Genomic DNA, 12,511 nt, shown 5'->3' with positions numbered 1-12,511 from the left:
AATAAGTTCTCGTCTCTTTATATTCACATTAATTAATCAAATTTGTCCGACGTAAAGGCAATCAAGAAAGCCGCATAAGTGAATATATAACCTACAGAAAAGTGAATCCACATATACTATTGGACACAAATAAATTTAAATGAAACAATATGAATAGTTACTAGTGGCGGAGTCAAGATTTTCATTGAGGGGTTCAAAAAGTAAATATGCGAACTATTCGAAGGGGGTTTAACATCTACTATATATGCAAAAAAATATTTTTAACTATGTAAAAATAATATAATTTTTCGCCGAAGGGAGTTCGAATGAACCCCTTAAAGCAAAAGTAGCTCTGCCACTAATAGTAACGATTCATATAACCGATCTCAACTTGTTTGGAACTGAACCAAAGTTGTTATATTGTATACATTCACATTTACTAAATTCAATGTGAAAACAAAGAACCAAGTAAAAAGGAAAACATAACAACTTTCCTTCATTTCCACCTCTTTTTCATTCAAAATCATGCATACAAAAACTATAGGGATGGTAATTTATTCAATGACAAAGCCAACAACAACAACAACCATTTCACCTTGACTTAACAATTTCTTCTTTCATGGCAAGTGAAAGAGAATTTAAACAACAGCCACTTTCTACTACTACACCAGGCATTGCCACAGCTCTACTCCCAACAAAACTTCCTTCACCTATTCTAACTTTGCCAAATTTTACTACACCTTCACCTTCATATATGTGTCCAAATAATAATGCTTCTTTGCCTATGCATCCACCTCTTTCAATCTCTATCATTTCAGGATTCAACAACACTCCATTGCTATCTACATAAACTCCTTGACTTAGTTCAACTTCTGATCCCATGAGTTTCATCCAAATGACAAACAAGAATGAACCTGTTGTCATGTCCATGAAGTAGTCACTAACAAGTGTCCTAAATGCTTGCCATAGTGTTTCCATCAAAAGACTTTTGCTCCATATGAGTGATTTTCCTCCATCTTGTTTTGTTGTTGTGAACAATAGTTTTGCTAATACACAAGCCAATGCTGCTAGTAGTCCTGAGGATATCCAAAAGAATGGAAAGAACCAGTATAGTGGATGATTTGTTGTTGAAGATAGTAGCCAATTTAGAGGGCCATGAATTGAGAATGACAAAAGAAAGTATGGCAAGAATGTTTGGAGTAGTGGCTGAGCAAAAGTGGACCAATAAGTTTGATACCATGTTCTTGATAGAGCTACTTGTTGATGAGTACTAGTTTCTTGTTTCACTTGTTGTGTTGATGCAATAGGACAACCAGAGAGATCAACTTTCACATCTGATTGTTCTATGAAGTTCTTCCAGGCTTCTGGAAGTGGTTCCCCATTTCTCAAATGTTGGCAAATTTCATAGATCAATGAACGACCGTGATCGATGGATGCACTTTGTGAGGATGATGTTGCCTTCACAACGTCAACCTCGTGGCATCGAAGAAAGGGATTGAATTCCAGCTTCTCTGATTGTTCATTTGTGAGGTTCTGATCTATGAAAATTTCTCCAACATCAACATTTGGGAATTCAGCTTCATCCCATGGCCTAGTGCAGTCAAGTGCGATGTCTTGTGTTGCTTCATCCTTAGGGACAGGCCTGAATTGTAGTTGGAAAATGTAGCGAACGCCGCCTTGTGAACTTACCCTTTTCTTGAAATCATCAGCAAGGAAAAGTAATGGGCGCGTGTCGTTATCTTTCCTAGGAATTGCACCTGTTTCTGGAGGAAGTATTCCGATAGGCTCGACTTTACCAGAATCTTCAGTAATGGTTTCATCAAAAGGCCTCAACTTGAACTTCACATACATTTCTTGTCCATTTGTGAACCTGAAAAGCCTGCATATATTTGAGTAATAATGCATCTGTGTGTATGAGTTCGAATCACGTAGTGAAGTCCATACTGCATCACGAACATGTGGAACACGTTTCACATGCTCCTCTCTTGCTGCTAAGCCACAAACAAGCCATGTCGCGAAGTCAGAGATAGTCTGAGCATAGAATGCTTTCCCCGTCTTCAATGTCAAATCTAGAATTGGTTTTTCATCATCTGAATTTGTATCAGACAGTATCCTCAATGCAGCACCACGAGCATCGAGTCTTGCATCATCATCGGCACTTAAGCTGTTGCTGTGCCGGACTATGACAGGATAGTTTTTGCCAGATCGAAAGATTTTATGGTCTGGAAATCCTTTGATGTTGTCATATATTTTGAGCATTCCCTTTCCACTAACACCAATTCGATGAAAGTATCTTGTTTTCACCTTGAGAGTTGTTGCGGCTAAATTCGCAGATAGATTGCCAACTATCTTCTTGTATTTCGTATCCATCTCTTCGATCCTTTCATCCATCGCGTGATGTGTGTTCTTTATCATGACCAGGGATTGATTTCCAACATAAATACCACCGCTACGAAGAACAGAATTCATCGGAGCAACTGAAAGTGCACCAAGAATAACATCTGTTTGAATAAGTGATCTTGGAAGGACAACACTTTGGCTCCCAACAACTGAATTGTCTTGTACCTCAACTACACCACTCGTGAATCCACTCGAGGAATAGAAACCTGTTACAATCCTGCTGAAGTCACCTAGATGGACACCGTCACCTAGTGACATCAATTTCGGATCAGAAACCGCATTGATGGCTCGGATAGAACAATGTTTTCCAACTTTTGCACCCAAGAGCCTCAGGTACATGCAGAAAGCTTCAGTTCCGGAAAGGAGTTTAGCAAATCTGAGATGACAGGAAATGTTAATTCTATGTTTCAGCCACGTCCTTCGTGTATCACGTTTGTTCTCTTGATTTTTCGAGAGAAAACTGCTCGCAAAGATGGTAAGGAAGCTGAGAATCAATCCATGAGCCAAGTAAGCAGTTGCTACTGAGATAGCAAAGATTGTTGGACTCGACGATGTACTTGAAATAATGGCCATGTAAGCGATGATAGTGAATGGAAACCAGTGGAATGCTCCAGAGAGACATATCAAGGAGAAGTATTGAAGAGATGGAGACTTTTGAGCTAACAGTATGTACATGAAATAAAGGATAGCTCCTGAGAGAGCGCTTATGAATCCGACAATGTAGATTCCGATCAAGTCACCCATAGCTTGACTGACACCACCTTCTGCTTCTTTTGTCTGTTCAATGACCTGAAATCACAATAGGAATGCTATGAGAAAACGTTAAAACCACTCTCTTAGATTTTGTAAGTTATTGCAAACGTTAGACAACAGTCTAATATTGTTTGTTTGGTTGAGAAATATATAAGAAAACATTAGCTCGAGTCTAACTTTGTCCCCGATGGTAATATTCTAAGAGATATATTCGCACAACTTTTAATAATAGCGAAAAAAATCTAACTGAGGGCCTTAAGAATACTATTTAAGGTAATAAGAAGCTTGACAATCAGATAAATTTAACATTTGAAATCAAAATCCTCACCTTCTTAATACTGTTTGATTTTGATGTTGCTGTCTTCTGTAATGATGCTATCTCAGTCCCTTCTCCCAAAACACTTCCTTTCTGGAGGACAGCGTAAGGACCAACCAAACAGTTTTTGCCAATTCTAACTGGAAGAAAACTCAGGATTCCATTCTTCACTTCATGTCCTTGAATTAAAGCTCCTTCTGCAATAACAGCTCCATCTCCTATCGAAACAAGTGCTGGATCACTGATGTCGACTGTATCCAGTACAACCGATGATCCTATCCTTGCTCCGAATACTTGGAACCAGTATTTCAGAAAAACTGTTCCTCTCAAATGCACTGCCATAACTTTAGATGAAATTTCTTGTGCCTTGTATATCGCCCACCACTTAACGAAATCCAATGACCAGATGGACACTTCGGGGGTCAGGGAATAATTTGGTTGAAGGACTGAATTTCCTAGAATACCGATGCAAATGCAGGTGGTAGATATGCATAGAAGCCAAGCAAATGGTGCAAACACCAAGGAAATTGCATAGCAAGCCCAAGGAAATGAAGTCATTAGAATAGGGCTTGTCAAAATCAGGCTCTTGAACACAGATATGGATGAGTATGCAGGAAGGACCAGCATGAAAATAGCATAGACAAGAGCAAGAAGTTGCGATAGCATGATACCGAATCGATGAGATGGGGAAACTTCTTCAGCCATCACATTACAAGAACCATCCTCTGAGTAATCTGGAAGATAAGAAGGATTTGATGCATCGTGAGGTCGTGATTTTAGAACCAAATCCTCTGTGAAGTTTGCCAAGTCCTCGATGCAAGTTGCTGTGAAGATATCTATTGCACCAACTTGCACTCCAAGAAAATCTGATAGTTTTTGAGCTGCCCGGACTACACCAATAGAATCAATACCATAAGAGACTAAGCTTTCAGTAGTAGTAATCTTGCTGATAGAGATTCCTGTTTGCTCCGACACGAGTCCCTTCAGGAACTCAATAATTTCCTTTTTATTCAATCTTGGAGTTGGTGAAAGGGATGTTGTATTCAAATGTGGCCTTGGTATATTTCCCTCCTTGCAAGAACCTGTAGTAAAAGATCTAAGAAGTTTCCGCTTCAAGGAGATTTGATCTGGAACCACATCTAGTGTTCCATCAATGAATTGTTTCAAGCACTCAAATCTCTTTATCTTTCCAGATGTTGTTTTGCTGATAGTTCTTGGCTTGATCAGCTTAATAGAAGCCAAAGTGACACCATGTTCTTCGGCAACTCTTGCCTTAATTTCCTCCGCGACATCTTTGCCAATAGGTTTACCATCTCTTACTTCTGCAATGACAACTAAGCCAACCTGGTCAGAGTGATCAGGTACTTCCACTCCTTTGCTAGATAAGGTCTCTTCTGGAACTCCAATAACAGCACAACAGCCCGGGCGGAGGATTTCAGATGAGCTTTCAACGGTCTTTTCTATGTCTGACGGGTAAATATTTCTTCCAGCAACAATAATGAGGTCCTTGATTCTTCCAGTTATAAACAAACTCCCATCAATTATCCTTCCAAGGTCTCCAGTTCTTGTATATACCTTTTCAGAACCAGAACCGAGCTTGTTTCTGAAAGTTTTCTCAGTCAGTTCCTCCCTGCCCCAATATCCAATCCCTGCACTAGGACTGCTGATCCATATTTCTCCTTCCTTTCCAGATTCCTCGTGCTCCTCGCCACTTTCCGGATCAACTATTTTGATATCAACATCCGCCTCATTTTGATTCACGCAGCCACAACCAACTCTTCCTTGCCAGTCCACCAAGATTGGTTTTCCTTCTCCATAAGCACAGCTTACAAACACACAATTTTCTGCCAATCCATAGCCAGGAGCCATCACTCTTTGGGAAAGACCAAAAGTTCTTGTGAGCTCAATAAAGTTCTTGAGAGTTTTCTGCCTTACTGGTTCAGCGGCAATCATTAGAAATTTGAGTGATGAAAGATCATACTTCCATTGCTTCTCTTTGCTAGCCTCTAACCTCCGGACAACGAGCTCAAATGCAAAGTTTGGTCCAGCACTGTGAGTTGCTTTGTACTTGCTCATCGCATCGAGCCACATAAGAGGGTTCCTGATGAATGTCATTGGAGAAAATAAAATTGCTGATCCGCCACTTACTAGAGCTGTGAAAAGGCCACCGATAAGTCCCATATCATGGTACTGAGGAAGCCAGCTTATTAGCACTGTGTTTGATGTGCTTTTGTATATTCTTCGCATTAACTTCACATTATGAATTACGCCACCATGAGTTATCATAACTCCTTTAGCATCTCCTGTTGACCCTGATGTAAATTGTAGAAAGCATACGGTGTCCGGTTGAGGCTCAAACTGGTCATTGCTATCAGAATGCATTTCTTTGGCATTCTTAACCCAAGAGTCTGTGTGTATCCATGGAAGATTAGGCCACCGAGCGGAGCTTGTTCCATTTTTGCGGTTCAGTGATATCAGATGCTTCACTGAGCCTGCGCGAACAGCTACATGATAACCAGCAGTTGACAAAATAGCCACTGCGTTGCACGATTTAGCAATGTTTTCAATCTTGAGTAGTGCTTGTCCTCCTCTTTGCATTGGATCTGACGGAAGTACCGGGACAGGCAATACTCCAGCTCTTAAGCACCCAAAGAAGGCATCGATAAATTCAAGCCCCGGGACATAAACTAGGAGAACTCTGTCACCTTGCTTCATAATTGGTTTTCGACTAGACAACAGCTTGTCAGCAATACAAGAAGCATTAGCATTAAGTTCTTCATACGTTCTCTCGTTGACTACTTTTCCTTCTTCACTAATCCATTTGTACAAAGTCTTCTTGCAGGTGGTGTTATGAGTACCCCAGTGCTTCAAATAACCATCAAGGCTAGACAATTCAGGAAATTCTACTTGCCGGGATTCTTTCAGAGCTTTCGGATTCTTATCCAAGCGATCAGATAAGAGAGGAAATAGTCTCTGCAAAATCAATGATTTTCGAATTGAGTTATTTCACATGTCACACTTTAAATCTACTCAAAAGCAACTTAATCTGCAGTATTTAAGTCATTTTCTGTTTCGGGTACCTTAACGTAAGGAAATTCCGGTTGTGGATCAGTATTTGCAAAGTGCTTGGAAACTAAGGCCATGGAATAGGATGAATTTCTCTCAGTAAGCTCAAATGCCATTAATCCACCTACATAATAAGTGTTTTTCTGACCTTGTAGCTGGTTTTCTATTTTGTCATAGAAACCGTCCTTCATATCTGCGTTCGCGTTCCAAAGAAAGTTAGTTACACCTTTCTAGAGTTAATCTTCAACAGGAAGGACATGTTTATAGCTATGTTGCTCAGACGACTCAAAAATTCCACCAGGTGCGTATTGGATCCTCCAAGAGTAGTGCATTTTTGGAGTGTCCGAGCAAAATAAGATTTTAATAATAAGGTTTATATACCTTGGCTATTTACATGAGGAAAATACTTGAATCGTCGTTGCAGGACTACCATTTCAATTTCACCTCCAATCCTTTTGACAGCATCAACCGCGAGCTGTAAAACTGTTGAACCCTCGATGTTGGCTGAGTTACCATATGACCAGAACAAGAAGATGTTCGTATCGGAATAGAATCTCTGCATGGCAACTGGATTTCCTATTGTCGCGGGATCATCCATAAATTCCTCAAAGTAATAAAATCCAACTGGCATATGTTCTAGTCCTTTAATCTTCAGAACAGTCGTGTAATAGTCGATGGTCTGTACTTTACTGAACAACTCCTTTTCAAGTTCACTCAATTCCAACACTTCATTTTCAGGATCTGTTATATATCAAACTAACATTAGCATCAAACTAATAGTCTGTCTGCTTATTTTGAAAAGTGCTTCTCGAAAAAGTACTTTTGAAGAGTAGCCGTTTATGTTTGGCTAATCAATTTGAAAAGTACTTTTTCCAACATTCGAGCAGCAATTTGCGTTTGGCCAAGTTCCAAGCTTGGCCAAACAGGTCAAAACTAAAGTATTAACGAGGCGGCATATCTTGATATATAGACATATTATACCTGCTGGAATGGAACTAGATGGTGATCGATACGTTCTCCCAAGCCTAAAAGGAAATGCCCCGGATAACATGAGTTTATCAAACTCCATACTTTCGAAATCACCACTGCTGTTTTTGACATCAATTTTGACTCCAGTACTGTCACGTCTGACTGAAAGAACTTCTGTTTGGCACATGACAGTTATCGGCAAAGATTCACTGACTTTCTTCCACAGGCTCGTGTATCCATCTTTGAAACGTCGAATTTTCCCAGCCATAGATGTTCGAGTGAACTCGTGAATATACGCATAAGGCATGTCTTGAACAAATCCATATCCAGAAGCAGTGTAGCCGTATGCAACGGATTTTGGAACCGACTTGAATCCGCGCCTTTCAAGAAATGCAGGTGTCATATCAGAAGCAATATCACTCACAGCATGAATTCCAATTCTACCTAAATCCCTTGCTTTGTCCTGCAAATAAAATATTACGTCAAACCTCTCTATAACAACATTTCACCATAACGGCCAACTTCTATGTCACGTTATATCATATGTTCTTGATAAAAGTATTTTGCTATAGCAACCAAAAGATCTCCGGACAAATGATGCCGTTATAGAGAGGTTTGACTGTAGTTTAAACAAGCTGAATTATTTTACACGACGTAAACTGACCTGGAGTTCTAATGTCAGTGATATAACAGATACATAATCATCGGCAACTTTATTGTCCTGATAATTCCCTGTTTGGCTATCGATTAATGCAAGTTTGTGAGAGTCTAATTCTACAAGTTCACTTCCTGTTTCCTTTGCCAAATGGAAAATTGTTGGAGCACTATTTGCTGCAAGGACTTGACCTCCAAGATCATAAATTTTTCCTGTTAACGTAAAATAATATGTTAAACTAACTATATATAAGACGAGTTTAAGATATATATACTGATCGTTTGAAGAATTTTCATTCTATATCGTCAACACACAGAACATAAGCGCTGTATAAGACATTTTTGCATATCTTCAACATCAACAGACTCACATAAACTATATATTAGACAAGTTTAAGTTATATATACTGACAGTTTGATTTTCTTATTTACAATGTTAACGTACAGAACATAAACTCTATACAAGACGTTTTTGCATACCTGCAACATTAACAGATTCGCATAAAACTCTATATAAGTCGTTTTTGCATTCCTTCAACATTATCAGATTCACATAAAACTCTATATAAGACGTTTTTGCATACCTTCAACATTAACAGATTCACATAAAACTCTATATAAGATGTTTTTGCATACCTTCAAGATCAACAGATTGACATAAACTCAACATTAGACGAGTTTAAATTATATATACTGACAGTTTGAAGAATTTTCATTTTACACTGTCAGCGCACAGAACATAAACTCTATATAAGACGTTTTTGCATACCTTTAGCATCAACAAATTCGCGTGAACTCTATATAAGACAACTTTAAGTTATATATACTGGTAGTTCAGAGAATTTTCATTTTACATTGCCAGAGCACATAACATACAAGTTGTATAAGATGTTTTTGCATACTTTCGACATCAACAGATTCACATAAACTCTATATGTGACAGTTTGAAGAGTTTTCATTTTACATTGTCAGTGCACATAACATAAACTCATACATAAGATATTTTCGCGTACGTTGAACATCAACAGATTCACAAAAGCTCTATATGTGACAGTTTGGAGAGTTTTCATTTTACATTGTCAGTGCACATAATCTAAACTCATACATAAGATATTTTCGCATAGCTTCAACATCAGCAGATTCACATAAGCTCTATATGTGACAGTTTGAAGAGTTTTCATTTTACATTGTCCGTGCACATAACATAAGCTCATACATAAGATGTTTTCACGTACCGTCAACATCGACAGATTCACACATGCCACCAACCGAGCGATGTTTCTCGATGATTGTCACATTGTTGTAGCCAAGATTACATAGTGCATAAGCAGCTGATATTCCACTTGGACCTGCTCCAACTATAGCTATTCTTGTGTTCACTGGAAAACATGGATGTATCTCTGAGAATTTATCTTCAATGGATTTTTGAGTATCCATTGCACTTTTCGAGACTTCTGCTGATATAAAACAAAATTTCAGCCTCCAACTTTAACTTCCATTATAGTCCAAAGTTTCTAATGACAACTAAAGGAATTCAAGAAGATGTAAAATTTCGAATTTTCATAGATCAACAACAACATACCACTACCTCAGGTGAAGTAGAGAGGCTATTTCCGATAGACCTCCGGCTTAGGATCGATAACAGTATAACAAACACAAAACAACAATACATATAAACTAGTACAGTATGCAAAATAAACTATCACCACTAGCCACTAGATAATACTACAGCCATAAGCTAATACTAAAAACTATCTATTCGAAACCATAGACATCACTCAACACCACGAACAAGAAATTTCAGACACAAATAAAAAATGCTCCCCTACTGTTATCGACGCACTCCCACCCCCTAACCCTCTACCCTAATCCGCGTCCTCCACACCTTCTTATCAAGAGTCATGTCCTCGAAAGTTGTAACTGCTCCATATCATGCCTAATCACCTCCCTCCAATACTTCTTTGGCCTACCTCTACCCCGCCTAAAACCATCTGTAGCCAGTGTCTCACACCTCCGCACTAGAGCATCACAGCCCCTCCTCATCACGTGCCCGAACCAACGTAACCTCACTTCTCGCATCTTGTCCTCCACTGAAGCACTCCCACCTTCTCTCAAATAATCTCATTCCTCGCCCTATCCTTCCTGGTATAGCCACACATCTATCGCAACATCCTCATCTCCGCCACCTTCAACTTTTGGATGTGGGAGTTCTTAACTGGCCAACACTCCGCTCCATACAACATAGCCAATCGAACTGCCACTCTGTAGAACTTACCTTTAGGCTTGGGCCACCTTCTTATTGATAGATCAAAGTGAGAAATAACGCAAGCCTGCTGCATTATTGTTATTTTAAGAAGGAAAAAATAAAATACCACTTGAACTATTCGAAATGAGACAATACCTTTAAAGGATTTTCATACTAACGCTGTAAATTTAACTGGCTATATAGCTATTTACATCGTCAGTGCACAAAACATCAACTCTACATATACTAAGAATTCAAGAAGATATAATCTTGAATTTTGATGATCAAAATGAGACAGAATACAAGCCTGCATTGTTAGTAGTTCCATTTTTTAATTAGTATAAAGAATATGCTGAATATTTCTATATTAAGAACTACATATGGCAAAAAGAAAAGAACATAACATGTTGATTAAAAAAAACGTAAAGCATCTAGTATTTCCTCAACTAAGACCATATTTGCTACGACACACTCTAACTTCACATGGGTCCTAACTATATTTTGAGTACTTTTGTCAACCTTTTTTAGCTAATGTGGCATCTTTGACTTGGGCCTCATTTTATATAATAAAGGTATCACGTTAGCACAAAAGGGTTACAAAAATATGCTAAAATTGAGTTCAGGGGTAGTAGGACTCCTGTGAAGTTGAAGTGTGTGTAGCAATTTTGGCATTCGGGGGGGTGTACTGATGGTAAAAACTTACACGCATTCGGTTTATACACCAAACGAATATTTTTTATCATGATTAAGTGATTAAATTACGTAAAATACTTGTTAATTAATCATAATTAAGTAACATGAACTTTAAATTCAAACACACGTCATGCATGTCTTGACTTGATGTATACACCGGGTGCGTATAAGTTTTAACCGTGATGATAAAGACTTATCTCTAAAAGAAATAACATTTAGTTGATGAAAAACAATGGTCTTAAATCATTTTCATCTAGTTGTACATGCCAATATATAAAAAAAATCCTTAAAAAAAATAAAGGAAACAAGAAAAAACAAAGACAAAAGTCTGTTTTCAACAAGACATTGTTCAAAAAATAGAATCAACATAATATTCCTCTATTTGTCACTTCCTAAGTATATTATTTGGGAATTTTTATTACTTCCTCCGTCCCAATTTATATGGTATAATAGTTCAGATTTCGAAAGTCAAACAAGTTATTGTCATCATAGTCTGTGCGAACCAAATTCGATCAACACGGTCCATAATTTAAAGTATATAAATTTATTGACATTATAGGGAAAAAGGTTCGAAATATAACTAAATTTTGATGGAAATTTGTTTAAATATGCCTCAACTATTTATTACCGTATTATTGTGGCATCTATTTATCCAGCTGAACGACTGCATGAATCCATGCACATGAGCGCGTAAGGGTTTGAAGTGGTCCAACTGGACAAATATATGCCATAGAAATACATTATTAATAAATAATCGAGGGGGGTCATAGGCCCCCGCAAAATTGAGGCGTGTTACAACAAATTTCACCAAAATTTAGATATATTTCTGACTCGTTTTTCCACATTATAGCAAAAAATAGTACGTCTAAATTCATAATTTTAAAACACACACATGCATAATGGTGAGCAACGTGCATCGTGAAAAAAGTAACTTAAATTTCACACATGATATAGATAGGCGCGCGCACGGATATAGACGTTAATATATAATACGAGTTCAGCAGAACTCAGTAACTTTAATTCATACAAACCTCAAATTCTAAATTAATCAGTTACTAGCACTTGCGATTATTGTCCTAAATATAAAATCTTTAATTTATTTTTAATTGTTAAACATAAATAATGTAACTACTAATTTAAAAGCACATAACACAAAACAATTGCAACTAACCCACATGTTTTTTTTCAAAACTAACTTGAAAATGAGAGGTGACATAAACATAAAATTAAACCAAAATCATTGAAACATATATAACAACTAAATTATAAATACACATATTGAGAATTCAAATGACAAATGGCAAGAAAAGAACGATCATTGTGTAACAATAAAAAGTTTTATTCGCTTATTATCTAATACCCCTATTTAATCCTTTACCTACTTACATTTTTTGAGTAAATTATCTATTACCCCTCAACTATGATCAAATTTGCTA

The 12,511-nt window shown here is 37.7% G+C and overlaps 1 protein-coding gene across 2 annotated transcripts in view; it reads right to left on the bottom strand.

Moving 5' to 3' along the window:
• Window positions 1-341: 341 nt before the first annotated feature.
• Window positions 342-12,511, bottom strand: part of LOC107874336 — a 15,566-nt gene continuing 3,396 nt past the window's right edge. The window contains exons 2-8 of one of the 2 annotated variants that reach the window (XM_047412921.1): window positions 9,373-9,594; window positions 8,148-8,350; window positions 7,496-7,946; window positions 6,896-7,255; window positions 6,529-6,707; window positions 3,461-6,421; window positions 342-3,168 (exon numbers count right to left, since the gene is read on the bottom strand). In XM_047412921.1, coding sequence (XP_047268877.1) covers window positions 571-3,168; window positions 3,461-6,421; window positions 6,529-6,707; window positions 6,896-7,255; window positions 7,496-7,946; window positions 8,148-8,350; window positions 9,373-9,574 — 6,954 coding nt within the window. In that variant the 5' untranslated portion in view covers window positions 9,575-9,594 and the 3' untranslated portion in view covers window positions 342-570. The remainder of the gene's footprint in view (window positions 3,169-3,460; window positions 6,422-6,528; window positions 6,708-6,895; window positions 7,256-7,495; window positions 7,947-8,147; window positions 8,351-9,372; window positions 9,595-12,511) is intronic. The other variant, XM_016721153.2, reaches the window with a different exon arrangement.

The sequence above is a fragment of the Capsicum annuum genome, chromosome 1 (genome assembly GCF_002878395.1).
Source record: "Capsicum annuum cultivar UCD-10X-F1 chromosome 1, UCD10Xv1.1, whole genome shotgun sequence".
Taxonomy (NCBI): Eukaryota; Viridiplantae; Streptophyta; class Magnoliopsida; order Solanales; family Solanaceae; genus Capsicum; species Capsicum annuum.
The sequence above is the reverse complement of the archived record's forward strand: the minus strand, read 5'-3'. Positions and strand labels throughout refer to the sequence as shown.